The sequence below is a fragment of the Ambystoma mexicanum genome, chromosome 8 (genome assembly GCF_040938575.1).
Source record: "Ambystoma mexicanum isolate Mex_15411 chromosome 8, UKY_AmexF1_1, whole genome shotgun sequence".
NCBI classification, from domain to species: domain Eukaryota; kingdom Metazoa; phylum Chordata; class Amphibia; order Caudata; family Ambystomatidae; genus Ambystoma; species Ambystoma mexicanum.
The window spans coordinates 1,661,035,670-1,661,062,058 of NC_090929.1; the positions used below are offsets into that span (position 1 = coordinate 1,661,035,670).

General features: G+C 48.7%; 1 protein-coding gene across 2 annotated transcripts in view; it reads left to right on the forward strand.

Moving 5' to 3' along the window:
* The window catches only part of GRK5 (G protein-coupled receptor kinase 5), a 555,873-nt gene extending 531,167 nt beyond the window's left edge, over positions 1-24,706 (forward strand). For both annotated transcript variants that reach the window (XM_069611930.1, XM_069611931.1), the window contains 4 exons: positions 6,134-6,271; positions 12,068-12,205; positions 19,647-19,778; positions 23,979-24,706. In XM_069611930.1, coding sequence (XP_069468031.1) covers positions 6,134-6,271; positions 12,068-12,205; positions 19,647-19,778; positions 23,979-24,077 — 507 coding nt within the window. In that variant the 3' untranslated portion in view covers positions 24,078-24,706. The remainder of the gene's footprint in view (positions 1-6,133; positions 6,272-12,067; positions 12,206-19,646; positions 19,779-23,978) is intronic.
* Positions 24,707-26,389: the final 1,683 nt, after the last annotated feature.

Genomic DNA, 26,389 nt, shown 5'->3' on the forward strand with positions numbered 1-26,389 from the left:
GGTTGTGGGGGGGGCAGAAGAGCACATGAAAGAAGCGTCTTCTGGATCAAGAGGCCGCAGCGTTCATTGAAGATTATCCTAGAGTTTAAGGAGTTCAACTGGACTCTATTTTCAGACTGCCAGAAGTCTGCGAGGAGCAGTCCATAAACCTTAAACTTGCCAGGAGGATGGTGTAGACCTTCTACACAGTGTGTCCTGGTTCTGCCTTGGCTGCTTCAGCAGACCAAGACTGTGCTTGGATGATGCTCGGGTACTGATGGGAGATGAGGTGCTTTAAGCACCAACAGCCCACGTGGCAATATGCGTGAGCTGCCACTGTGACGCCGCGGGGTGAAGAGGAGGCGTGGCAACCAAGTTCCCCTGCACCAAAGTACCTGTTAAGCCAAAGGATTGTGTTAGAATTGTGGTGGGGAATAAGGGCTGCTGGGAAGGGCTCGGTAGGGCGATAGAGTAGCGCTGCCTTGTGTATATGTCTGCTGGAAATGGGAGCCGGCAGCTAGAATCAGGAACTCATGGCCTACACCATTGGTAGTCCTCTGGGACGTCTGCTTTTAGCCTCCTAACTTGCTGACTCTTTAGTGTGGCTTTTGATGCATGTCTAGGTGGACCTCCTTTCCCTTTCAGGGACATGTCGATGTTTATAGGGACAGTTTGGTTCATGATTATCAAATGTTAATGCAAAGATTAGCAATCATTTGTCTCAATTTTGTTGTTAAACTTGCACTGTAGCTCAAAAAGGCAGTGTGTGCTGCACGAAGCGCGCTGTGTGTGTGTTGGCTGGACAGTATTGTACAGTGGCAGTGGAGGTTGTCTCTCCAGCTCGTTATTGTGTGGTGCGCCATTGCTGTAGCTTCTCCCATTGCACTAATGGAAGTTGACTTGTATAGCGCCTGTCTGACACTATTGGTGGCCTGTCTGCTGCTTACTAGCTTGGACCATCAGAAGTACAGAATCTCCTATGATGGAACTGCTGCCGGGGAATGTGGGGGCTCCCTCCCAAAGATGTGGGCGTCCTTCCTTTGGCTTAGATCCGCGCAGCGGAATTCAAGGTGACCCTGCACCGCCACTTGTCTTGTCTCGCCTGTAAGTAGGAAACAAAAGGATTGTGAAGTGAGTGCAGGTGGGAGCCCCTGTGGTAAGGTGCAGACTTGCATGTAGAGAGGGCCCTCTGAAGGGAGTCTGCTGCAGGAGTCTGCGGCAGGAGGCATACCGTTGCGCTAGAGCGCACGTATCCTGGTCCGGAGTTGGTGTAAATTAAGTTAAAAATACAGAGGAGGCTACACATTTCTCCCATTCCAAGGGTGGGGAAAAGTGATGCACTGGGGGTGCCCATCTTGTATGGCGAGTCCTGAGTGGAGGGGTGCTTGGGGTCTGTATGCTCTCTGGCTGCCATCTTATATGCGCTGAATCCTTGAGAGGCTGCTTGCTGTCAGCCATCTTGTCTTAGACCAGTTTCTGCACGTTGTATCTGCGCGTCACTTTTGCTCGGGCTGCTCGGATGACATTCTGGGAGTATGGACTGTGGTGCAATACATGAGGGATCGAGGACAGCAGATCTGAGCACCGCAGGCTGCGTGAGGTGGGCAATGTGGCAGTTTAAGGAAAGGCTAAGCCATGGCTGGAGCAGTCATTTGTCTTGCCCACTCCAGTATCGCCTGTAAGAGGAAGGAGTCAAGAGCCTCTGCCTTAGACTTGGACGCATCTTCAGAAGTGGATTGTTCTGCTTGGGTTCGTGGCAACTCTGAAACGCTGCACAGGCGGCTCGGCGGTGCAAGGATGGTCAGTGTAACTATCTATGCATGCTGTTATGTTTTAATGTCAGTGTGTGACCTAGAGCGACTGGATCCAGTTAACGTTGCGTGTGGGCCTCATCTATGTAGATCATCCGCATAGTGCGGCCATGTTCTTGTGTATGGCGCGGTTACGTAGACCACAGCAATTAATGTAGTCATGGTGCTACATTGCATGCAATAGCAGGGATCCAGCCCGTGCCAGAGTGAACTTCACCGCACCTATAGACCGCGACACGTGAAGCTGCAACGGTCATCCTCTTGGTGGAGCAGAACTTCATGGCTGTACATCATGTGTGCGCAGGCGATGTGGAGTCTCATGTTGTTGCATTTGCCATGACGCCGGGGTGTTTTATTCTCAGATTAAGTCTTATGTACCCCATGAGGAAGAGGTCTTCTAGTCTGACGTTTAGCCCTTTGGGCATCACGGGGGTGCTGTTGTATTCTCAGATGAGTACTGCTTCCTGTCTGGGTGTGTAGGGTACTGCGGAGAGCACTTGCCCTGCTTAATGAGGCACGCATGCTGTACAAGTGGAGCAGCATATACCACTTAAACTAAAATGCCAGGACCCGGATGACGACAAATGGCCTATTTCTTGACTATCATTTTGTCCATTATTTATGACCCCTTCTGCTGTATATGCTGTTGTGTAGATGTGTCCTAAGGTTTATTTCTAGGTAGTCCTGAATGCAGAGTTACAACATCGGTTTGTTTGCTCGGTATCATCTCGCCTGGATTTGGCCATAAGTAGCTCCTGGCAGCTGTTGGGTGTCGAGCAAAGCAGGCTCTTGTAGGAACTAAATAGCTCCCAGCTCTCCTCAATTTCGTACCCCGCCCTCTTGGTGAAACCTGCACATTCACGTCCTGTGGGTCTTTGTAGGTTATTCAGACCGCTCTGTACAACTTGTGGAGATCACATTGTCGTCCCCCGTCACACTGCAGTGCTGTGGTGTTCGCTGTGGTTATTGGTTTGGGCTGGAGTATCCAAGAGCCAAACCTGATGTAAAGGGATCCCCCCGCCCAAGACTGGCGCTGTCCTTTGGAAGCGTCTGCTGCCCTTACATCGGGGTAATGCATCCCTGGGACTGAAACATATGGGGGTTATTATACTGTGAACATCTGGTGACATCTTATCGATCAGCGGAGCAGTGGCATCGCCAAGAATCAAATTTAGGAGGGGCAAAGAGGGCGCCACAGACAAAAGTAAGGAGGCGCCTATAAAAGGGCGTCGGAAGCACACCACACTGCACCTCCCCTCCCATCAGAATGTAGGCACTAAACCATTAAGTTACTAATGACCCATCATTGGCGGTTTTGTGTGCTACATTCTGATTGGAGGGGCTGCTCTTGGCTGCAGGGAAACTTAACAGCTCTTCATTGTTGTGCGGCAGCATTGATTGCAGCCCTGTGTGTGTGCTATGCTGGTGGACACAGCATTGCAGACGGTGCAGAGAAAATAGCCAGGCTGAGGTAGGGGGGTGGGAGGGTGCACAAGGAGGAGCCTAGAATTTGAGGGGTCCGGGCACCCCCCCAAACCTCCTAGCGATGCCACTGCAGCGGAGGCCTTTGGTGCGCATGTTTCAGCATCAACTTTCAGCAGGGCGGAGCAAGACTTTGGTAGTCGGAATTCATGTGTCTTCGTTTCTAGCTTCATGGTCGTTTTTTATAGACCGCGACACGTGAACGCCACAATGGCATTGCGCGATACTATTTTCAGAGCACATTGATCTCTTCTTCGAACGGAAACCTTTTCTTACTACAGGGTAAACAAACTTATCGGGTCCTTGTTCATGCCCTACCTGCTAAACGCTGTTCAACCTCTTGGTACTGTGCGCAACTGGAGTTTCACTGCACCTGCGCATTTGGGTGATGGCTTGTAATCCAAACCGGTGGATAGCATTGAATGTGTGACCCCTCAGAGCACAGAATTATAGATGGGAAGCTATCCACTATGGCCATATGTTCCACCAAAGGGTTCTGAGTGAGCTCTCATAGACGACGATAGCAAAGCTCCAGTCGGCTTGAAATTCTGAGCTAGAGCACATACTCTAGAAAGCCATGCAGCCATCGTTCTTTGGTTGTGTACAGCCCCTGGGCACCCATCTTTATCCGTTGCACTGTCCTAATGGACCAGTGCTACAGCACATGGCGAGAGGATACATGATGCAACGGCGGCAACCCAGAAAGGAAAAATATACCTGGCAGAGAAAATGGCCTCTTCCCCTGCTTTGATGGTCCAGAAGTTCATTATCCATTCCAGAGTCCCCTGCTAGGACGCCGCAGCAGGAAGGGTACAACACTTTGAAAGGGAAATAGTTGAAAATAGCTTCCTACGGAAGATGTACACGCAAGAGAAACAGGACTCCATATGCGGATGACTTGCTCTTGCTACGGAGCGACCTGGACCGCTCACTGCCGGCTTTAATGGAGCAGATTGCAGAGTTCAATGTTCCTTCTAGATGCAAGATTAAGTGGTCCAAGTCGGAGGCGCTACCTGTCGCGTTGCCGGAAGGAAGCAATAGAGGATTTGGGTTTTCGATGGTGCCCCGAAAGGATACAATATTTGGACGTCTGGCTGAGCCGCTGATTGGACAAGATTATGTTGTAAAATATGGGCAGGCTGCCGTCGGGTCTGAAATCAGATTTGGAAAGATGAAGGCTGTCCAGACTGTCCCTGTGGGGGAAAGTTAATGTGCTGAAAATTAACTCTGCACCAAAGATTACTTATATACTCAGTATGTTACCTTTGCCCGCAGGTGGGAAGTTGTGGTTGGATATCAATGCTCTGTTACAGGGTTTTCTATGGGACGACAAGCCTCCTAGAATGAAACTCTGGAAACTCCAACTACCCGTTGATGGGGCTGGCTTGGGTTTCCTAACTTCCAGGCCTACCATCTAGCTTTCACTGTCGGGCACCTGGTGTCATTTCTGGATTCAGAACTGGATGAATGGACTGGTGCGGAGGTCAGTTTATGTGGGCCATTGGCACCTCAGGCTATACTTTCAATGAGATCCATCTGGCGCTTTGCCACTGCATTGTTAAGACTTCTTGAGCGTGTCTTGGAAGAAGTTTGTGATCCTTCTGTTAGGGGGGCTTACGGGATGGAGCCGTTACCATGTCTTGACTCGTCAATTTAGTGTAATCTGGAGATCAGAGATGGAAGGAAGATGTTGTTTTGGCCAGATTGGTTCCATGGGGGTGTTCAGTGGATTGGTGACCTCGGGGCGAACGGGACATGGCTTACTTTCAACCAGCTGTAGGCTGCCAAGGGGGTTCCTAACTGCACAATTCAAGAATTCTGCATTCTGACGAGGAGTGTTTCAGAGAAGGACAAGATAGATTTTGGAGTGGTAGTCGCTCAGACTGAATCAGTGAGGCACCAGGCGAGCAGGTTCTACACACTGATTTTGTCATCGGCCAATAGGAATACTGCTTTGTTGCAGGAGTGGTCCGCAAGATTGCTTGGGCGAGATGACTGAGTTGACCTAGGCGACTGTTTGCAGGAATGTGGGTTCTGTCTTCTAGTAGCCTGGGTGAGAGGTCAGGGCAGGTTAAGATATCGAACACCATATTTGCTGGGAAGTTCTCACAGGGTGGGAATGTTGTAACCCGTGCTATGGGAACATTATAAAGGGAGGCACTTCTGGAGAAGGTTGTCGTTGATATTCAACAGGCTGCTGAGAACGTCACTTGATTATGACGTTGATATCTCGATATTGGGGGATCATCAGCTTATTGGTGATTTGAGCGGTGCACGGAAAGGGGTTATTTAGGGGCTCTTTGATGGCTAACAAACTGATCTTGAGATGCTGGAAGTGGAGAATTCATCCCGAGGAGAGTGCATGGATTGGTGTGATGGGCAAGCTTGCAACGATGTAGAGGGTTATTTACAGGTCAAGCTTGTAATGATGTAGAGAGTAATTTACAGGTCAAGCTTGCAATGATGTAGAGAGCTATTTACCGGTCAAGCTTGTAATGATGGAGAGAGTTATTTACAGGTCAAGCTTGCAATGATGTAGAGAGTTATTTACAGGTCAAGCTTGTAATGATGGAGAGAGTTATTTACAGGCATCAGAAGAAAAGGAAGTTGTTTGAGGATATCAGGGGCAGACTTCTGGAACTGTACCAATCTCAAAAGGCACTGTTAAGGAGGGTGGGTTTCCGCAACGGTTATGTACATTTTATAAAATGAGAATTTGGAGAAAAAAATGAGAAATACGTGGCTAATGAAACTGCACGTAATCTCCGGGGCCTTATGCTACTCATAATGTGATAAACTGTCTGCCCGATACATCGCTATACGTTGCTCTTCTGAGCATTAACCTCCATCTTTTTTTGCAGCTTTTAACCAAAGACGTGAAGCACAGGCTGGGTTGCCCTGAGGGAAAGGCCTCGGAGGTGAAACGACATCCCTTCTTCAAGGCAATGAACTTCAAGCGGCTAGAGGCTGGAATCCTGGACCCGCCCTTTGTCCCAGACGTGAGTTGTGATATGACGAAAACAAGCCATCTGTGTTCAGGAGAAGCAAGGGCTGTCCCTGACTAAAGAGTATTGCCTCCAATATAAAAGCAAATGTCTGCCGGAGAAGTGTGTGGTGGCCCGCGCAGCGCGTTCATGAAGTCTCACTCACGAGGGTGTGTCCCAGACATGGGCAGCGCATCACACACGTGCTGTGCAGGAGTAAAAGCATTGTTGTAGTGTGCCCCACTTTTTGTTGCATTTGTTTTTTTAAATGAATGTACTGTGTCTTCTAGCTTAATAACTGCATTTGAATCATTGAATCAGTTTGTTGGAATGATTTTCAGGTCGTTATTTTTTTTTTCTGGGCTGTTTTCACTGTCTGCCGTTCCTCCTACCCGAGTGATGCTCTGCGTTGGCACTGCTGTGTGTGTGTTGGTTTGCATGTTCTAAGGTTCTGCTTGTCGCTCACGCCGGAGTGATGCCCAGTGTTACACGTTGAATGGAAGAAAGTCCCCTTTTGCACACTTTTCTGTTTCCCCTCCACTTTTTCAATGTGTTTGTGGTGCCCTGACTATTTCTCCCCCAATGAAATCGACCCACACTGGGCACGCGACTTTTTGCCCACGATGTTCACTGTTAGGCGGCAAGGGGTGAAACCAATCTTTTGGAAACTGCTTGACAGTTTTACATGTTCGGGAGTCGTTTTGGAAAAATAAATAGCAGTTGAATACCCCCTCGCACCCTCCGGTCAGTGCCTTTATTAATGTGCAGAGGGGACAAAACCCCTAAGCAGCCATGCACCGCAACAGGTTTCCACCAGGAGGGCAGTGCCAACTGTAAGAACTTTCCCACTCAGGCACACACTGCTTTTGGAGCTTCCAGTGCCCAACAGGACATCACATCCAGAACCTTTGGGCGTCACCAATGCTGGTGCTTTACCCTCTGAATAACCCGGCAGTAAGGTTGAGGGTGGCCGGGATTTGTTGAAGGCTCTGCTTCTCCTCTCTCCTGCAAAAGAAGGTCCCTCCTTGGAAAGGTTCTCTCTGGGGTGGTCAAATTGGCAAAGGCTGGAACTTTGATGACCCTCTCACCTGGTTTGGAACCACAAGGATCACGCTTCTGCCATGTGAAGGCACACCCCTAGACGCTCACACCAGAAAAAATGCAACCCGCTAGGGAAAAAGGGCCAAGAGATTCTTGCAAGGATAACAAGTTTTAATGATGCAAAAAAATAGGTGTGCTAGCAAAGAACTCTGCTGCTCAGGAACGTTCTGAGAAGAAAAGGTGCAAGCAAAAGCTTAAAAAGGGGCACAGCATCCTCAGTATACAGTAAACACCAGCGCGACTGGTTGGTGCAACCATTTGCCTACTCCATAGGGGATGCCAGGACATTGGCCCCAGCCCTGTCCATCCATCCATCCATCCATCACGTGGGGTCACCTGGGCTCATCGCCTCTGGGGAACCAAGGTTGAGAATACAGTTAAATGTGTTATGTAGAAATGCTACTCTATTACTACACAGGGCACCTGGCATGATCATGGGCTGGTACAGGGGGAGGCTTGAGGTCACCATGACCCACACACATTTCACTCATCCCAGGTGGGTCGTCCAAGGCTTCCATCCTTGCTGTTGAACTATGATTTATCCTCCCCGCATCTCGAATCATGCGGGTGTAAAGTACCGATAGGGGGGCCATTCTTTTAGACCTTTATGGTTGTCTGGTTTATGGCCAGTGGCCTGGGGTCAGCTGGTATCTTGGAATTCAGGGGGCTATAACTTGTAGTTGGCTGGGTGGGGGTCAGAAGTGTGCTCTGGCCTAGTTGTGATAAAACGTTCAGCGAGGCACCTATCACCGTCTCATGGCCTCACAGGACACATTATTTCTCGGGATGAAACGTATTGGCAACAGGAGGGTTTCTGTGGAAATTAACAGCGCGGGTCTCTCTCTCTCATCAGCGCTTGGGCCTATTCAGGTTTCTTGCCTGGGTCTACGGGGCTGCCATGCAGGCCCAATGTTTCTGCCATAGCTACAAAATGGCATCTGTTTATATGTGTGCACTAAGTCTAAACATCTACAGTTTGCATAATATTATGCGCAAGATCGGAGCATCAATCCAACACCAAAATCATCACTCTGGCCGAGGGAAACCAAGGCTGCTTCTGGTTTTGTCTGGAAGCAAACCTAACTCTAGGGGGTGGGGGAGGCCTCGTATTGAGAGTATCATTTCTCACCTGCTGATACAGTTCACTTGTCGAAAGTCACCTATTGGTTTAATGAGGCAGTCTGCAAGGGTGTTACCCTCCCCCACCCAGCCAGTGGGGGTGGGGGCACTAACGAGGAGCAGCAGACCCCCTGTTAATAAAACCAAATGAACATGACTTCCCTGCAGTGGCTAAGAGAACCCTCCCCATCCAGCTTGTTGAAGTAATGCATTATGGAACTTTCAGTCAGAAAAGTGATGAATTGCCTGCCTTCTTTGCATACATATGGCTAGTTAAGAAAGGTAATTAAAGGGAGGACAAAACAGGAGAAACCAAATTACAGAAGGGCAAGGGAAGAGTGTGGGCAAATGTTGTGTGGGCAGGGTGATAATTGCTGACAAACCAATCAAATATTTGTTAGTCAATTTGTTTCTTAAAGGAAGCTTTAAAAAAAATGACACAGAACCGCATTGCCTGTCAAATTACTGTCTGGCATAACAGCTTTAGGGTTCCCTAGCAAGAGTTAATGTCTGGGGCCGAGGGGGAGATGGACACATTCGGTGTTGGCCCTTAACAATAATTACACGTGAATACATGACACGTTATAAAATACGACAAACCCTTTTTATAATAATGCGTTTTTGGTTTTATAAGTGCCTCCTTTAGAAAGGTACAAACATCGAATATAAAATTAATGTCATTAAAATTCATAAATAAACACATGGCATTCGTAATGTCCCTAATTCTGAACTTTCCAAAATAAGTTGTAAAACACTGTCTGCTCAAACTGTTCAGAATTTGACATATCCACCAGAAATCTTTTCTTCCCGTCCTAACCCACAGGAGCATTCTTTGTGGCCACTGGGCCGGGTCCTTCTTGCTAACCATGTCATGATATTTAGGGGAACCATTCATATTCTTTTTCTGTGCTCTTCTGGGGATATTTGGAAACTTACAGCACCTCTCTCAATGTTCCCACTTGATGCAACATAAAATGATATCTATGGCAACGAAGATATGCATTCCATCTTACCTGCATGTTTCAGCCTGATCAGTACGTTCTTCACTTCATCAGGGCAATTAATTTGATTTGGTATGATACCCCACTTATTTGTCAGACTGTTTCCATATTTGTACCATGTATATTTTTCTTTGGCTGGGGATGAGAACATTTCCCTCACAGCGTTTAACCTGATGGGATTCTGAATATCAAAATTGCTAGTTTTGATGTAAAATTCCAAGAAACCTGCGCTCAGCAAGAACTGCAATACTATGCACCACAAGTTCAGCTCGCCGAGCGTCCCAAGGCGCACTGGGGCCGATCCCTACTATGTTCCTTAGAAATTAATTCTGGACCACATGCAATTCGAGAAGCCCCATATTTTGCAGTTGTACTATGCAGATGTGTGCTTTAGCTTCCAAAACCCTTAGACACTTGTTAATTCTCTTGCCTCCATAATTATAAGCGAAACGCCTCAGACCGTTGAAGCCTATTTGGGTTCGTTTTAACGTCCTTTTTAATGTGATGGAGCCAGGTGCCATTCCCGTGGAGCAAAATTCCTAGGTGAGTGATCTCTCAACTAAAATATTGACATTGTTTATTTCCCGCACAAACTTCTTTGTCCAATTTCCAAATTGGACTGTCTTGGTTTTCTCCAGATTTAATTGAAGACCATGCTCCTTAAAGGACCTTGCTGCATAATTTAAAGATTCTTGGAGACTGTGTGTTAACGTCTGCCGATCACACGGCTCTCCTTGATTTAACACCCCATATTTTGTGACATTTATGATGGGCAGATTAGTCTTCAATCGAGGTTTATATGGGCCAAAGTCAGATCAAAATAAAATACTGAGGCAAGGGGGCACTTGTTAGTAGAATAACTCGCCAGGCCTTGGCATTTTACAGCGGCTGAAGTTTCTGTGTAGAAGAGTTGGATTAGCTGGAGTAATCCTGCAGGCACCCCCAGCCTGGTACATTTTTTTCCAAAGAGTTGCTCTATCTAAGGAGTCGAATGCTTTCGATAGATCCTGGAATACAACAGAAACACAGCCTGCCCTCATCTTGACCTATTTTTCTATAATCGTGATCAGCAAGTAACAATGATCCAACGCGCTGTAGCCTCTTCTAAAACCCACATGAGTTTCTGGGAGCATATTAATAATCTCGGCCCATTCTTCTAATCTAGTTAAACTACATTTTGTGAACATTTGACTAGTACTCTCAAGCAAAGAGATCGGCTGGTAGCAGTGTGGGTCACTGTTTGACCCCATTTAAAAAATCTGTACAATTAGGCTCTTTCCAGGACACCGGAAGTATCTGAGAACTTACTATTGTATTAAAAACTGAACTGGGTGTAGTTGCAGGGTGCCTAAACTAAGAAATGAGCCCATGAACCTTGAGAACGCTCCCTGCAGCCCAGTGATTCCAAGCCATTGGAGGCCATTTCTGCACTAGTATTGACAGAGGTCTGGCTAAATCCGGTGTGAAAATACTCCTTACCAGAATATTCTGCCTACAGATGATGGACCATGTTTGGCTTTGGGTGTCGGATGCACCTGGGCGTCTTTCTCTGGCCTGCTGGACCGGAAGGACATGGGCCCCCATCTGTGGCTTCATTTAATCGAAGACTCTTAATCTGGTCTCCACAAGAGCAGCTCAGTCACAGCTGTACTTGAGTGTGGCGTGTGGCTCTAGGACTCCTTGTGCGGGGCGCTAACTCTTTCCCAGGACATTTACTAGAGCCGCAACAGCCCTTAATCTCTCCCCTCTGAGCTTGCACAAGCCTCATTGGACCGAATGGGGCAAAGTCGGTAGAGCGCTCACATTGCACTCGCTACCTAGACTGCCAACCGCACAGTCCCCAAGGACCCCATTTTCTCCTGGAAAGGGGTACTGAAGCATTTCTTTTGCCCCTAAGACTTGACTGAGCTCATACCTACCCCACAACAGTCTACTCCCAAAGGCCAGGCACCACCGGTGAGAGAACCTCACTTTAAATGTACTGTGTGGCTATGGGGGTGGGGGTGGCTGGTTCGTAGAACTGGGGCGCGAGTTGTGAGGTCAAATGGGGATTGGGGGGTGAAAGTGGCAGTGAGCATTGGTAGACACCCAGGGGAGGTAGAGATGGCAGCGAGCATGTGGATAGTTACTGATGGTGTCTGCCCTCCTCCCTGGCCACCTGATTTGTCAGCTGCTCTCCCCTGGGTGCTGCTGCCCATCCACCCTGAGCACCAAGCGTACTACTGTTGCAGATGTTCTGTTCAGCATCTGTAACACGGACCGCATCCAGCTTCACACGGCTTCACTGCAGTTACTTTCTCTACTGTGGATTGTCTGAGTGGCACAAGCCTTTATCCTCCAAGCCCAGATCGCCACTTGCAAGCCAGTGATGAATGCCATGCTGGCATCCCTCCAGGGATGTGTGGCACAGTGAGAGGTGTGCTGGACGTGCGGATGCCACAATGTGTTGCTCTTTCCTAGTAGACCCCCCCCCCCTTACCCCCATCTGTGTGTGATTGTTTTCTGCTGGGTCGGGCATGTAATCTGCAGCACTGTTTCTGGTGACCATCTGTGGCCTGGCCTCTTGACTTATGATCTCTCGTTGCTGCAGCCTCGGGCGGTGTACTGCAAGGATGTGCTGGACATCGAGCAATTCTCCACTGTGAAGGGGGTCAACCTGGACCAGACGGACGACGACTTCTACTCCAAGTTCTCCACGGCGTCTGTGTCTATCCCCTGGCAGAACGAAGTAAGACTACAATGCCATGCATAGTGGACCTACCTCTCTCCTACCATTCTACTGCGAGCAATTGTTCAGTTCATGCCACACTCTGTGGAATCCACTGGCAGAAAATAACACTTTTTTCCAGGGGTTTCATTTGGCAAGGGCATAGATCTGAAAATGAGATGCTGAACGAGTAGACTATATAAATCATTATGATGTGTCTTGGGGTGGCAGGACACACAGGAACCACTCCAGAGCCAGGTATGTAGAAAAGGTAAATTGCTTTATTGTTACAGGTAGGAAGGTAAGAATGGAGAGAAGGTAATTGGCTTCTACCTCCTCTTGCTCTCTCTCCCTGCCCCCATGCCCCCGGCCTCACACCAACACTCCGAGCTCCACTTACTCACACACACAGAGCTCATCCTGCCAGGTGCTAGGCCACAACACATCTCCTTCCTCAAAAGAAGAAAACAGAAAACTCGCCACATTTGCACAAGGAAAACTCGCATACTGAGGAACAATACGCCTTCTGTCCGGGTCTAGCTTGGAATGTGGTGTGAGCCTGGAACCTAGGCGCATGGAGGTTCTAGAGATGTTGGTTGAGAGGAGGCAGAGAGAGAGCCAGAGGGAGTAGAAGCTCGATTTCTGCTCTCCTTACTTACCTTCCTACCTGCAACAATAAAGCAAGCTTACCTTTTCTACATAGCTGGCTCTGGAGTGCTTCCTGTGTCCTGCCTCAAGTTAATACCACTCCAAGATACGACACTTCACATATTCATTTTGATAGTGAAGTGGTTAAGTGGTGTCATATCCTGTACTGTCGCCCCCTTTTCCCCACTGTTCCTTCCCCCACCCTCATCCACATTTTTCTACTTCTATTGTGACAGGGTCACAGCCCTGGGATAAGGGGCCTGCCTGCATTCAAGACCGAGCCCACCCTGCCCCAGAGTCATTGAGAAGGGGCTGGGGTTTGGGAGAGGGTCTCAATCCTTAAGTGAGCCACGAGTGTTGATGTATCACCTATCACAAGATGCCTCTCTGTAAATTTTCTTGGCAGTTATTTTCTGTTTTCTGGACTCCAACTCCCAGAGTGCACCTGGGAGCAGCCAAGACACTCCAGACCAGAGCTGAGAAAGGAATCGAGAACAGACCAGAAATGGACTGGAAATGTCCTTACCAAACAGAAATGAGATGCCCAGTTACACTTGACCTGCCAACCGCAGATTAACCCCAGGCGAATGGCAGGGCAGCAGAAATTAACTAGAAGTCGGGAGAGACTGGGGAGCAGCATAGGCACAGAACCCCTCTCAAAACTAAATTGGCAGCAGAACTCACCCGCACCTGTGAAAAGCCACGGGGAGAAAGCAGTCTGAACCCGTCATAAACCCCCCCCCACCCCCACCCCCCCTTAGCTGCTACCACACCAGACTGCAAACAAAGCCGTGCTGGAAAAGGGAAGGGGCTTCAAGGTTTTCTTTAAAGCTTTTCACCAGTGTAACACAGCCTCTGGAGAAAAGACCAGCACGGGGTATCCCAGAGTCCGGTGTGTGCTGGTAACACAGCCTCTGGAGAAAAGACCAGCACAGAGTATCCCACAGTCAGGTGTGTGCTGGTAACACAGCCTCTGGGGAAAAGACCAGCACGGGGTATCCCACAGTCAGGTGTGTGCTGGTAACACAGCCTCTGGGGAAAAGACCAGCACGGGGTATCCCAGAGTCCGGTGTGTGCTGGTAACACAGCCTCTGGAGAAAAGACCAGCACAGAGTATCCCACAGTCGGGTGTGTGCTGGTAACACAGCCTCTGGAGAAAAGACCAGCACAGAGTATCCCACAGTCGGGTGTGTGGTGGTAACACAGCCTCTGGAGAAAAGACCAGCACAGATTATCCCACAGTCGGGTGTGTGCTGGTAACACAGCCTCCGGAGAAAAGACCAGCACGGGGTATCCCAGAGTCAGGTGTGTGCTGGTAAAACAGCCTCTGGGGAAAAGACCAGCACAGAGTATCCCAGAGTCGGGTGTGCTGGTAACACAGCCTCTGGAGAAAAGACCAGCACAGGGTATCCCAGAGTCCGGTGTGTGCTGGTAACACAGCCTCTGGGGAAAAGACCAGCACGGGGTATCCCAGAGTCCGGTGTGTGCTGGTAACACAGCCTCTGGGGAAAAGACCAGCACGGGGTATCCCAGAGTCCGGTGTGTGCTGGTAACACAGCCTCTGGAGAAAAGACCAGCACAGATTATCCCACAGTCCGGTGTGTGCTGGTAACACAGCCTCTGGAGAAAAGACCGGCACGGGGTATCCCAGAGTCAGGTGTGTGCTGGTAACACAGCCTCTGGGGAATAGACCAGCACAGAGTATCCCACAGTCGGGTGTGCTGGTAACACAGCCTCTGGAGAAAAGACCAGCACGGGGTATCCCAGAGTCCGGTGTGTGCTGGTAACACAGCCTCTGGGGAAAAGACCAGCACGGGGTATCCCAGAGTCAGTTGTGCTTGAATCAACGGAAGGCCGGTGTAGAATCGGGAAGAGCACAGCGTATGAGGGCTGTGAATGAAAGAAAGAGTGGCAGGTGTTGGGGTGAGGTCAGGAAGTGTGAGGGTGGGGACCCCAGAGACCAGAGGAAGGACGGGGGAGCAGATTGCTGAGGAAGTGCTGTCACCATACAGATGACATACTGAGTGTGTGTGAGCGAGTGATACTAGCTGTATGAAGTGTGAGGAGAGGGGTATAAAAGGTGAGCAAGATGGAGAAATAAAGCTATATCGAGAGGGGGGGAAAGAGTGTAGGGGATAGAGCCAACGTGAGAGCGTGGTACGGGGTGTGAAGAGAAGTGTAAGGTGTTAGTAGGAGTAATAGTGAGGGTGGAGTGAAGCTGGAGGTTGATTGAAGGTAGTAGTTATAAAAAGGCTGCATGTGTGTGGTAAGGCGTAGATGGAATAGAGGGTTCTAGTGAGAGAAGAGCAATGCGAGTTGTGAGAACTGCAGCGGGAGGCGGGCAGAGGCCTGTAGGTGGACTGAGTGTGTGAAGACCATAGAGTGAGAGAGACCGGAGTGGTTAGAGGAGGAGAGAAAACGAGGGAGCAAGTGAGGGGAGATCAAAAGTATCAGTTTGTCCCGAGTCCGGCATAATCTTAACCATGCAAAATAAAGCAGTGATGGCTGGAAGGTTTAGAATTAATCTGGCATTGCTCTGGGCAACTCTCCAGACCATCGTTCCTCGCCTGCCAAGCCATTGCAGAAAGGGGAAAAACAACATGAAAATCATGCTTGAACCCACCCCAGAAGGGGCATTCCAGCCCGAACTGCTAGGTCACATCCCTTCTGCACGAGACCACAAGCATCCCCAGACATGTTTCGATTTTGATGGGCCTCATCAGTGAGGAGTATCTTGGGTCTCTAGGCCCAGCAGTCACGTGACTCGCGTCTGGGCATACAGGTCCTCCTCGGGTTGTCAAAGCAAAACAAACTGGTTCAGACTGCTCTGCCCTTTTTTGGGGTGGGTCCAAGCCTGATTTGCATGTGGTCTTTTCCCTTCTGTAGTGGCTTGGCAGGTGAACAATGGTCTGGAGGGTTGGAAAGAGCAATGCCAGAGGTTAAGATTAATTCTAAACCTTCCAGCCATTAACGTTTGGTTTTGCAGAATCTTAAACACATCGTTTTGATACCTGGGGAAAGGTTGGTGTATCCTTAAAGTTCTGAGGGAGCCAGGAAGATTAGGTTTTGCCTTTAGTCCTTCACTGACAGTATCGGATAGTGGCTATTGGCGATCGCTAGCTGGGAAATTCAGGGGGCTAGGGAAGCCTTGACAAGTGAGGTGGGTACACCACAGGAGGACTAGGGACGCCCCCTAATGTACCCATCACCTGGCTCAGGGGCATTACACAGGACAATCTGTTTATATTGTCATTATTGTGGTATTTATTGAGCGCGGACCGAACTTCCAGAAGCTACAGAGTGTATTACAATCATGTGGGGGGGATACAGTAAGGGAAGCGGAGAAAAAGGGAGCAAGGAGCTAACTGGGAAGGGCAATGGTGGGCAGTTGGCAGCAAGGGATCAGCAAGCAACCGGGAGGTGGGAGCAGATGACTGAATGTCAGGTAAGGTGGAGAGTGCAGGGTGTGTGGATCTAGTTGTTCGGGAGGAGCCCTTCTCTGAAGAAGGTCTTGGATCTCTTTCCTGAAATGTAGAAGTGATGGGGCAAGTCTGATGTTGACGGGGAGGAGGTTCCAGAGTCTTGGAGCGTAGACAGAAAAGGCGCTTTCCGTGCCAGGCCAGGGTCGGTGTCCTGGAGCGATGGAGACGTGTCCCAACAATGCAGTGCTGTTAGCGGCTTGAAGACACTGGGAATGGCGGACAGTGTCAGGACGGCAGTACTGGAAGACCATGGCCTCAGGGATAGAGAAGCGTAGACTTGAAGGCTCATCTGGCTCAACACGGCACCTGGTCACTGCAGCGTGCGTCCGCTTGGAGCTTGAAAAGAAGCTAGTCACCAGGCAGCAGTGTCAGGTTGGGACACTAGAAGACTCAGTAGGTCACTGAGGTGGATCAACAGAGCTTCAGCATCAAGTGAACTCGGGCGCAAGTGCACAGTTGGTTAAGCATCTAGGTCCAAGAGGACTCTGGGGGATCTCGTGCAGCAGCTTAGACTGTGTCAAAGGTGCCCAAACCAGCGCCTTTGGTTTGGAGGAGCACAGAGAGCCAGGGGTCATTTTCTTAGTTCTGCCATTGTTGGGAGTCCCATTCCAGGGACTTTAGGTTGCATTCCCGCTTGAGGGAGCTTGGCTGGCAGCTAAAGGTATTCCTTCACCTCCACTGAACAGGGTCCTTGTTCCAGTGTAGCCATCAGTTGATTTAAAAATGCTAGCTTCCAAGACATTGAAAGTTATAAGTTACAATTCACCAGAGACCGTGTTGCTGCCTTTGGGTCTTCAGCGACCGTTTTGGAGGCAACCGTTAGATTCCGCAGGCGAGCAGGATGACCGAAGGCCCACTGTCGTCAAGCTTCTCCGCTTGAAGAATGGGGTGGGTGAGTGCGTAGTCAGTCCATGCAGAAGTGAGGTTTGTAGTCCCTGCTTTTCATCTGATAAACGTGCTCTCAGGTTTGATAACATAGGGGACTTCCTCCGACATTGGGCCTCATTCCGAGATTGGAGGTAGTCATGGCGCTATTTGCGCCATGACTGCCTCCAATAACGGTACTGGCACCGGTCTCGTTCAATGGGGACTTACCGTTGTAGTCCGACCTTTGTGGGACCGATAAGTCCCCATTGAAAAAAAACATTCTCTATTCCCATTTGAGCCCCCATAGGGCTCAATGGGAATGGGGAAGTAGCTAATAACGGTACCGCAATTTGCGGTACCGTTATTAGCTCTGAAGTCCCCTAACGGGTCCCGTCCCTTAACACCTGGTCAAACCAGGCGTTAAGGAAGGGGCCCGCTAAGGGACTTCGTAGTAGGGCAGTAAGGGATTACCTGCACCGGTCTCCTTACTGGTGCCCGGTATCCCTTACCGCCCTACTCCGAATGAGGCCCATAGACACTGGAGACAGAATGCCTGTAAAGTGTCAATCATTTTTCCACCATGGTATTTGACCTGGAGTCAGGGAGAACAAGGGGCCAAACTGTTGCAGCAGAGCCTGACGGTGACCATGATGCCCGCATTTCATTTGTGGAGAAAGCTGAACTCCCTCCACTAAGCTGGTGAAAAACGTCATTATTCCAGCAAATATTAAACACTTAGGACTCCATTTACAAATTAATGTTATTGTTCACTTGGTAGGTGCTTATACAGGAAGCAGATACTGTTTTAAAGCGCCCGCAGGGCAACAGGGAGGGGACAGGGGATGAAAGACATAGTAATTACAGTAATGTTAAATAATTAAATGCAACAAAGGAGAAGAGACAATGGGGAGCGAAGAGGAACCAATTATGCCTTGTCGGTGTTCATAGCGTGCAAGTGCAGAGGGGGGAGGGGTAATGGGATAGGTGCTGTTTTGCTACTGGAGAGCAGTAGAAGTGCTATGAAGAAGGAAGACACTATTTGGAGATGCTGATTCTCTAAAATACACAGGTCAGGTTAATAAATTTGACCTGTGCATTTCTTGGGGGCTGTGTGACAGCAGGCTATACACTGGCTGTCCCGCTTGGATATATTATTGTAGGTGTGAATACTTGGATTTCCTTTCACTATGGTGAGCCCTTAAAGGGCCTTTCATGGTGAAATGCCCAAAACATTGATTGTGTCCTCCCAACGTATTCCACACCTATGACATGTAATGTCCACAGCTGTGCACATTACATGTCATAGATGTGGAATACGTTGGAGGAACATCCAGTCGAAGGAACGTTACCAGTTGGTAAGTAACTTGTTCTTCTATCCCTGAAATGGGAGTGGGGGAGCAGCAGTTCATTCCACTGTTCCATCCTTCTGTGCATTGCACATTCTTTCCCACCTGTTCTAAAGAGGCACGGGTGGGAGGATGCTTTACTGTTCCTTGTATGTTAAAGTAACTCAAGTTTGTAATTCGAGATGCACGTTTGAAATGCAAGAAGATGCCTACTACCGCCACATGATTCCCGGGCCTGCACATGGTTTGGGGGGGTGGGGGGAGGAGATGGAGGATTATTGAATAACAATTCTTGATTGAATCCCACCTCCCTTCACAAATGGAATCTTTTTGCAGGAGCCAGACCCTCGCCAGTAGTGCACACTCCCCTCAGCCGGCATGCCACTAGGCCACATCCAGTCCCCAAGGCCCCACCACTAAGGAACCGTGCAGCCCCTCCTCGCACCTTTCTCTTGCACCCCACAGCTTCTCTGTCACACGTATGCCGGACCTCCAAAGACTCAAGATCACGCCCGTTTCCCAAGCCTCCGGTTCCACTACATCATGCTTGTTGAGCCACCTCTGCCATAAGGGGACCCCGCCTGGCTTGGAGCACACATAGCGCTTTGCGCAGTCTTTGCCGAAGAAGCCTCGCTCCCTCTATAAACACCTCTGCATTACAGAACTGTGAAATTGAAAGTAGAAGACCTGCTGTATGTGGGCAGGGGTGGACTGGCCAATAGGGAACTCTTCCCGGTAGGCCCCTGAACCCTCTGCCTCTTATGTGGTATTTCCAAGTTTTTAATTGGGGAAAAGGGTGGGGCTTGCTTTGGATAAAAGTTCCAGGGCCTCTTTTGGTTCCCAGTCCATCCCTGTATGTGGGGCGGCTTACTTTGTTTTTGTTAATCTCAAGTAGAATACCTCGCAGGCTTTGTTAATCTCAAGTAGAATGCCTCACAGGTTTTGTTATGGTCTAGTCCTTAAACTGTTGGGTCTTGTTAGATGTCCCTGTTGGCCTGGGATTGAGTGTTGCGGGGAGAACATCTCCTCTTTTCATGCTCTCGAACCATGCTTCTGCCTGAGCCCTGAAAGTCGCCATACCGTCATTTCAGAGCAACCATGCCTTCTGCTGTTTTCCAGATGATCGAGACGGAGTGCTTCAAGGAACTCAATCAGTTTGGCCCAAATGGGACTCTATCGCCGGACCTGAACCACAGTAACCCACCGGAGCCGCCCAAAAAAGGTCTACTGCACCGGATTTTTAAACGTCAGGTATGAGACTGGATTGGGGATTTTTGTTGCATTTTTCAAAAAAGTTGGCATAAAATATTGTTTCCGAGCCACTTTCCCAGTATGGTATATGGAGAGTTAATGCATGGATAAGTTATTGGTTTGCAACGTCACTCGCCATTGGCAGTGCACCACCTGTCCATGGGCACTCAAGTGCAGGACTTTTCCTCAAGTTCTTGGCATTGAGACCCAATTTGACATTGGACTTCGGCCATTGGAGAACTCCTGCAAATGCAGTGGTCGGACACGCAGCGTGACGATCCTAAAGTGCCACTCCTCGAAGTCCACATTTGAAGTGATGATACTCTGATTAAGATGCATGTGTCGCCCCCTTTGCTAGGGTATGACTCCCTAAAATTTTATTTTACTAATTTTAAAGCCAGATTAAAAAAAATGTGACTAAAAAAAATACTCTGGGGTCTTTCTGCATAATGCATTTCGAAGCTCGTTCGGCCTTGTAGTCTCCCACAATGCTCTGGAAGCCGGGAGCCTTTAGTGTTTTTGTTCCCGTTCAGAATAGGGCATGAATAAGCAGCTTGCCTTGGTACCTGATGACTTTTTGTACTTGAAGTGTCAAAAACATAATAATGTTTCCTCTTTAAGGGTCTTTTCCCAGATACTTCTCTGGTAGCTGGGCTTCCAGTTTCCGCACTCCACTCCCTGGCCCTTTATTCTTGCCCATGTGAGGAGAGGGGGCGTAACATTCACCACAAGGTGTAGAACAGGTGTAAAGTTCAGCATTACTTTGAGCCAAGCATATAGAAACTGCACCAGAACCTCCTCCACACAGACATCCAGACCCCACCCCTACTTGCCAGCCCACCCTCCTCAGCCTGGCCCACGAAGACAACACAACCCTGCCCAAGCTCCCACCATCTGGAACTCTATTCCTTTTAGCATCCGCAGCATAGAGGATCAGCTTGCTTTCTGGAAGGCACTCAAGACCTGGCTCGTCCCTTCTGCATCTTGATGGACATAGTCCACCACCTTGGTGATCTATACCCCCTAGACCGGTAGGTGGGGGCAGCGATGATTCACTTGAGACTTGACAGTTCCTAGCCAGCACAGAAAGGCTTCCAGTCTATCTGTACGATACGATCTGCATACCTTCATCGCAACTAGATATTAGCCTGATTCTCCGGTACGTATAGCACTCCATCTCAATGGAACATAGAAGTATCAATCCCAGGGCACAGCCACTCATCCGCATACTTCTGCAACAATTCACTACTTGATTTCATAATGCGCATCGACTCTGCCATTACAATGTAGTGGAGTCCCATGAAAAATGCGGTTCAGCTGGACACAATCAGTCTCCTTGACTCGCCTACTCTCCTGACAGTCTATCAGAGCACCCATCCACTAACCAGATCTCCATAGGTCGCTAGTAGGGACTTGGCCACCCCTCCCCATCTTCGTTCTGGCTAAAATGCACACACACATTTTCTAAAAATCCTCCTTTCAGTTTCATACCTCTGAGTTCACTCCTCAAAGGCCATTCACCCGACGGGGCTTTGAGGCCATTCCAATGGCATTAGGCACTATATAAATGCCATAGAACGTAACATTGTCAGTCCTCGTGAATTCAGCCTCTGCAGCAAGTGATGCACCTGATTCTGACCCCCTCTTCGTTCACAGCGGTCATCCTTCGGTCGCTCTTGACAGTGTTGGTCGGGGGAATGAGGTCAATTCAGCGATCTTCCCCAGTGGGGGAAAACCCGGAATCACTTTGGCAAACACATTTGGCACCTGGTCAGCGTGGATTTCGCAATTTGCCAATTCTTCCGCCATTTTAATGTGATTGAGCTGCGCAAGTTAGGATCAAAAGAGAACCCGAATACCATTCTTCCTGTGACTGCTTCAAACAAAGCTGTGACAGAGGGACAAGCCATTTCAAATTGGCTTGTACTTGCTGCACCTGAAGTTGCTAATCTGCCGGCCAGGGAGGACAAGCCAGGATGTCGATTAGGAGACATTTCTGGGCAGAGCCTTTGGCCTAAAACTGAGATGCCCAGAATGGAAAAGCCAACCTCCTCCTTTCTGAAGCCACCCAATTTGACAGATACCAGGGAGGATATTGAACAGATGGTGACAAAAACCATATACACTTCAAGGCCACAACAAATAAATCCGCATGGATAAGATGACTTTTAGTGGCTTTCATGATACCTCCCTCCCCCCACCGTAGATTCCAGAAGAAGTCTCATGGAGCTTGAGATGGGCCGATAGCTGCTTATGTCAAACCACGGCAAAGCAAAGGCTCCCTTCTTTGCAAACCCCCCAACTCAGCAGCACAGTAGTGGGGATTGGTGTGTTGTTTACTGCAGAGTTGGTAAGAGTTTGCTACCGATTGATAGTTGGTGAACAGTTAGTGGGTGCGACTGCCTCCAAATTTTATGAATGCATGATTTTGATTCCCATCAAGACTAATACAGCAAGGTTAACTGAGAATGTGGAGGCATTGATGAGGTTGGTTAAGGGAATTTGGGTTTATTCCAAAAGGCTTCCAGTGAACAAAAAGCAACCTGGAAAATAAGACCTGTGGAGTCCAGTCAAATGTTCCTATAGGTTCAGAGTGGGCCCTTTGCCTCTTCCTTGTACAAGCAACAGATTGTGATGTCACTATGCTGCAGCCACAGGATGCTCCCCTCCATCTTCCACCAAAAAGCAGGCGCACCCTATTCCCGTTTCACTGTGCATAAAACACGACCATTACAAGGCCTGCTTGCGTGACTGCCCTCATTCCCCAACATCCTGGCTTTGGTTGTACATGTCTTAACTGCTGTTCCTTAGGAGAGGCATTACAAAGGCTCCTCGAGTCATGGTCCCTGCCATCTTGTGTTCTCCTGCATTTGCGATAAGCCATAGAAACTCAATATTCTCCCATGGTTGCACTGAGGTGAAGCTGACCTGATGATCACCCTTGCAAAGGTTATCTTTTGTGAAAGTAGCTACCTTCCTCTCCCCACAAGTGAATCCCTGTAGTGAATGAAAACATTGAACACCATTTTGAAAGTTCTTTGTATAAAATATCCCTTGCTTCTCCGTTGGATCACAAAAACATCAGATTGATATCAAAATCTATTTGAATCCAGAAAGACCCTTATACTTGAAGGATACTGCTCCGAAAAGTCTTTGCTATGGCAGTCATTTCATGCTGCTCCTTGGATCTTCTGCGGCCTCACGCAATGGCGGCGGTCACCCCGAGCATTCACCTCTTCCACGGCCCCCCTTCTCTTAATCTGATGGTCACATCTTCTCCAAGGATGTTTCTCTAAGCGATCCCCGTTTGGACACACCGTTACCTGCCCTCGAACGGTGAGATACCAGCATTACCCGCCTCCCAATAGAATCTGGGTAGAATAGTGCACATGTGGTGTTTGAATTGCAAAATGCTTAAATCCATTTTAAATAATTTGTTCAAAACTAATCAATAGAAATGAAAAATGTTATACTGGATCTGTGCACCTGCAGGCGCCCTCCCCTCAAATGGTTGACTTTCCCTGCCTTTTCAAAAACGTAACCTACTGCTTTAAAGTCATAATTGAGAGGTAGATTGTAACCCCACCATCCTACACCATTTTACCAATTCTCTTACCTTCTATTACGTCTGTTTTCTTTCAAACTCTTAATCCCGTTTGTTTTTTTTATGCTGTTACTTTAACAATGCTTTTTATAATGCATGGTTAACAAAGCCTAATTTTGACCTTTCAGATTGTACGCTGGCTTAAATTTTTTTTTAATGTTGGACAGCGGTTCATCCAAATTATTTGCTCAAAAATCATTCCTTTATGTCTTTCAAGTAAGCCACCTCGTACGGATCTATGTGAATACTGAGGAAAAAAGTTGACTACGAAAATAAAGAATTCATTTCCCCCGCAATTGTATGCAGGTGGAGCACCCCTCCCCACCTCCCACCCCGCAGACTCCACATATTCCCCTTATGTTTATTACCCTATAACCATATAATTGCGATGAAATGAGTTTTTTGAAATTCAGTACTTTCGTCTTCGAAACATTCTTTGGCTCAGTAATTGACGGATACCCCTCATACCTCAGTTTTCTTTATCCCAGTAGAAATTTTTCCATAAAAGATTAATTCAGCTATCCAGGCTTCTTTATGATCTCAAGGAACAAAGACTGAGACAGTTTATAAAAATATTTTTTTTCTTCACCCCGCAGCACCAGAATAACTCCAACAGCACTTCGAACCCGAAGGTCACCCTCAACCATCACATCACCACCAACCATGTCAGTACGAACTCCGTTGGCAGCAGCTAGTTCCAAGCGGGCACACATCACAAATCAACTTGGCCTGTCCAACGTTTTTGTTTTTACATTCCGTGGCTTCTGATGGCGAGAGACCGCCCGCACGCCAGCGATCAACGTTTCTCTGCGAGGGAGATCCCTTTTCCTCCCTTCGGAGGCCATCACTGAAGCAGCTTCCGCGTGATGGAGACGCTTCTGCTCAGGTCCGCTCTCAGGCATGGAGGGGGAGGGACAGGGCCACGAAGAGGCGGAGTTGAGGCAAGACGGCTGTTGGATGATCATGGCAATAGAATTCCAGGAAACGTGGCTTCTTGCATGTGACTCCTTTGCGCATCGGCGCAGCGCGTTGGGAGAATAGCAAATCTTATTTTTTACACAGGAAAAAGAAAAGGATCAGAAGAACTAGAGACGCAGCGTTTTTTGTAAATGTCTCTCGTCCCTGTTTACATTTTGTACATTTGTATTTAAAGGAGCGTCAAACCGTCGGGCAGTGACTCTTTCCCGGGTTGCCGCAGCTGTGAAGATGCGCGCTTTAAGACACTTAGGGTTTATTTTTTAAAATGTGACTCCTCAATTCTAGCACCTCAGATACTGACGGGGATTGGGGAGGGGGTAAGAAATGAAGGCAGAAGGGGTTTGGGATTTGAGGGGGCTGGGGAATATTTTTGTTTGTGTTTTTATTAAATGTTGAAAAGAAATCCTGTGTCTTTATTGCAGACTGTTCTTTCATCATCCATCCTTTTGAGTACAACTCATGGGTTAAGTGCTCACCTCTGATACGGGACCAGCTGGCACCATGCATGTTCAAATCTCAGCCAGTTGCAGTACATTGTGTACTATTGATATTGTTGCAGCACTTAGAAGCGGAAGGAATGTGGCCTGTAGCACTGTATGAAAACCAGGGATTATAGTCCATGTGTTTGGGTGGTTCTTGGAGATGCACTCGTCTAGACGGAAGACCGTCTTCCCTGATTGATCCAGTTTGGAGTGCGGACTCTGGATAAACCCAGTGCTGCTTCACCTGCATTTCTGCTTGTTCTGGGGATCAGACACTGACTTTAGTTTTTTTTTTAATGCTTAGACTACATCGGTTTAGAGAAATGGTTACTGTTATGTCTGACGTCACCTTAGCCGTCCAGTGATGTGATGGCCTTCTCCACAGAGAGCAGTGCTGAAACATCATGAACAGCAATAGCAAAAAGCAGATTTGCTCAGCACCGGGCCCCTCTCACTCGCCCATCTAGAATGGGATATTCAATGAAGAAATTGAGTTTTAAAAATAAAAAGTCTAGCTAGAAAGACTGCTCGGAGACCACTTGCAGCGGTCTTTCTAAATTGACCAGTTGCGCTCCTCGCCGAACATGGTTGCGTACAGGGGCTGACGGGCATGGCCAGAAGACAGCGGTGGCCGGCGTGCAAGGTGAGTCTGTCTGTGGGGGTTGAGTTGCAATGTTGTAGCGTGGTAGGGAGGGGGCGGAGGAATGGCTGTAGCGTGGAAGGGAAGGGGCGGAGGAGTGGCTGTAGCGTGGAGGGAGGGGTGGTTGGAGGGAAAAGGTTTGGGGGAAGAGGAGTGTAATTGTGTGCCTGTCTGTGGGAGGATTTAAGGACACTTTGTTTCTTGTGGGGAAGGGGATCGGGGCAAAGGTGAGTTTGGGGGGAGTGAACCTCTCCGATTTAATGGAATCACCATCCGATCTGGGAAGGGTGTGGGTTGGGGCAAACGGGATCATCTGGCTGGGTAAACCAGGGACTAATTCCACCCCCCTTCCCAAGTCCTAAACCTGCGTTTGAAGGCCGCACAAAATTCGGATGAAAGAAATCTGTAGTTTTTGGCTGTGCAGTCCTCAAAATGTGCAATGTTATCACATGGAACGTATCTGGCCGGTGGACTCTCACCTTGGCGTTCGCCTCTCTGACCCCACAGCCAGCTCTGCTGTGCAATGTGGCTCGCCTTGGTCCGCTCTAGACTGTTGGAAGAAAGTCGGCACTTTTGCACGTTGCTCTTCTTGGGGCACCCAGCCATGCCCTTCTTGCAGTGCTTTTTTCCTGTTTGCAAGGGTCATTCTGTTCCTCAGTCTAATTTCAATGAATGACTTCCCTGCTGGTCTCTGAGCCCCCTAAGTGCTGCCCCAAGGGTGAAGTATCAAAAGAGGACACACAAATGTGGGAAAACACAACTTTGTTGTGTTCGTGCTACTTGAAGGCAAGCGTCCCCACACAGCACGATCCTCCCCGCAATGAGAGACAATGAAGGACTCTCCCAATATGGGAATAAGGCCAAGACAGAGTGCGGGTGAGCGTAAATGGGAGTTTATCAATCAGAA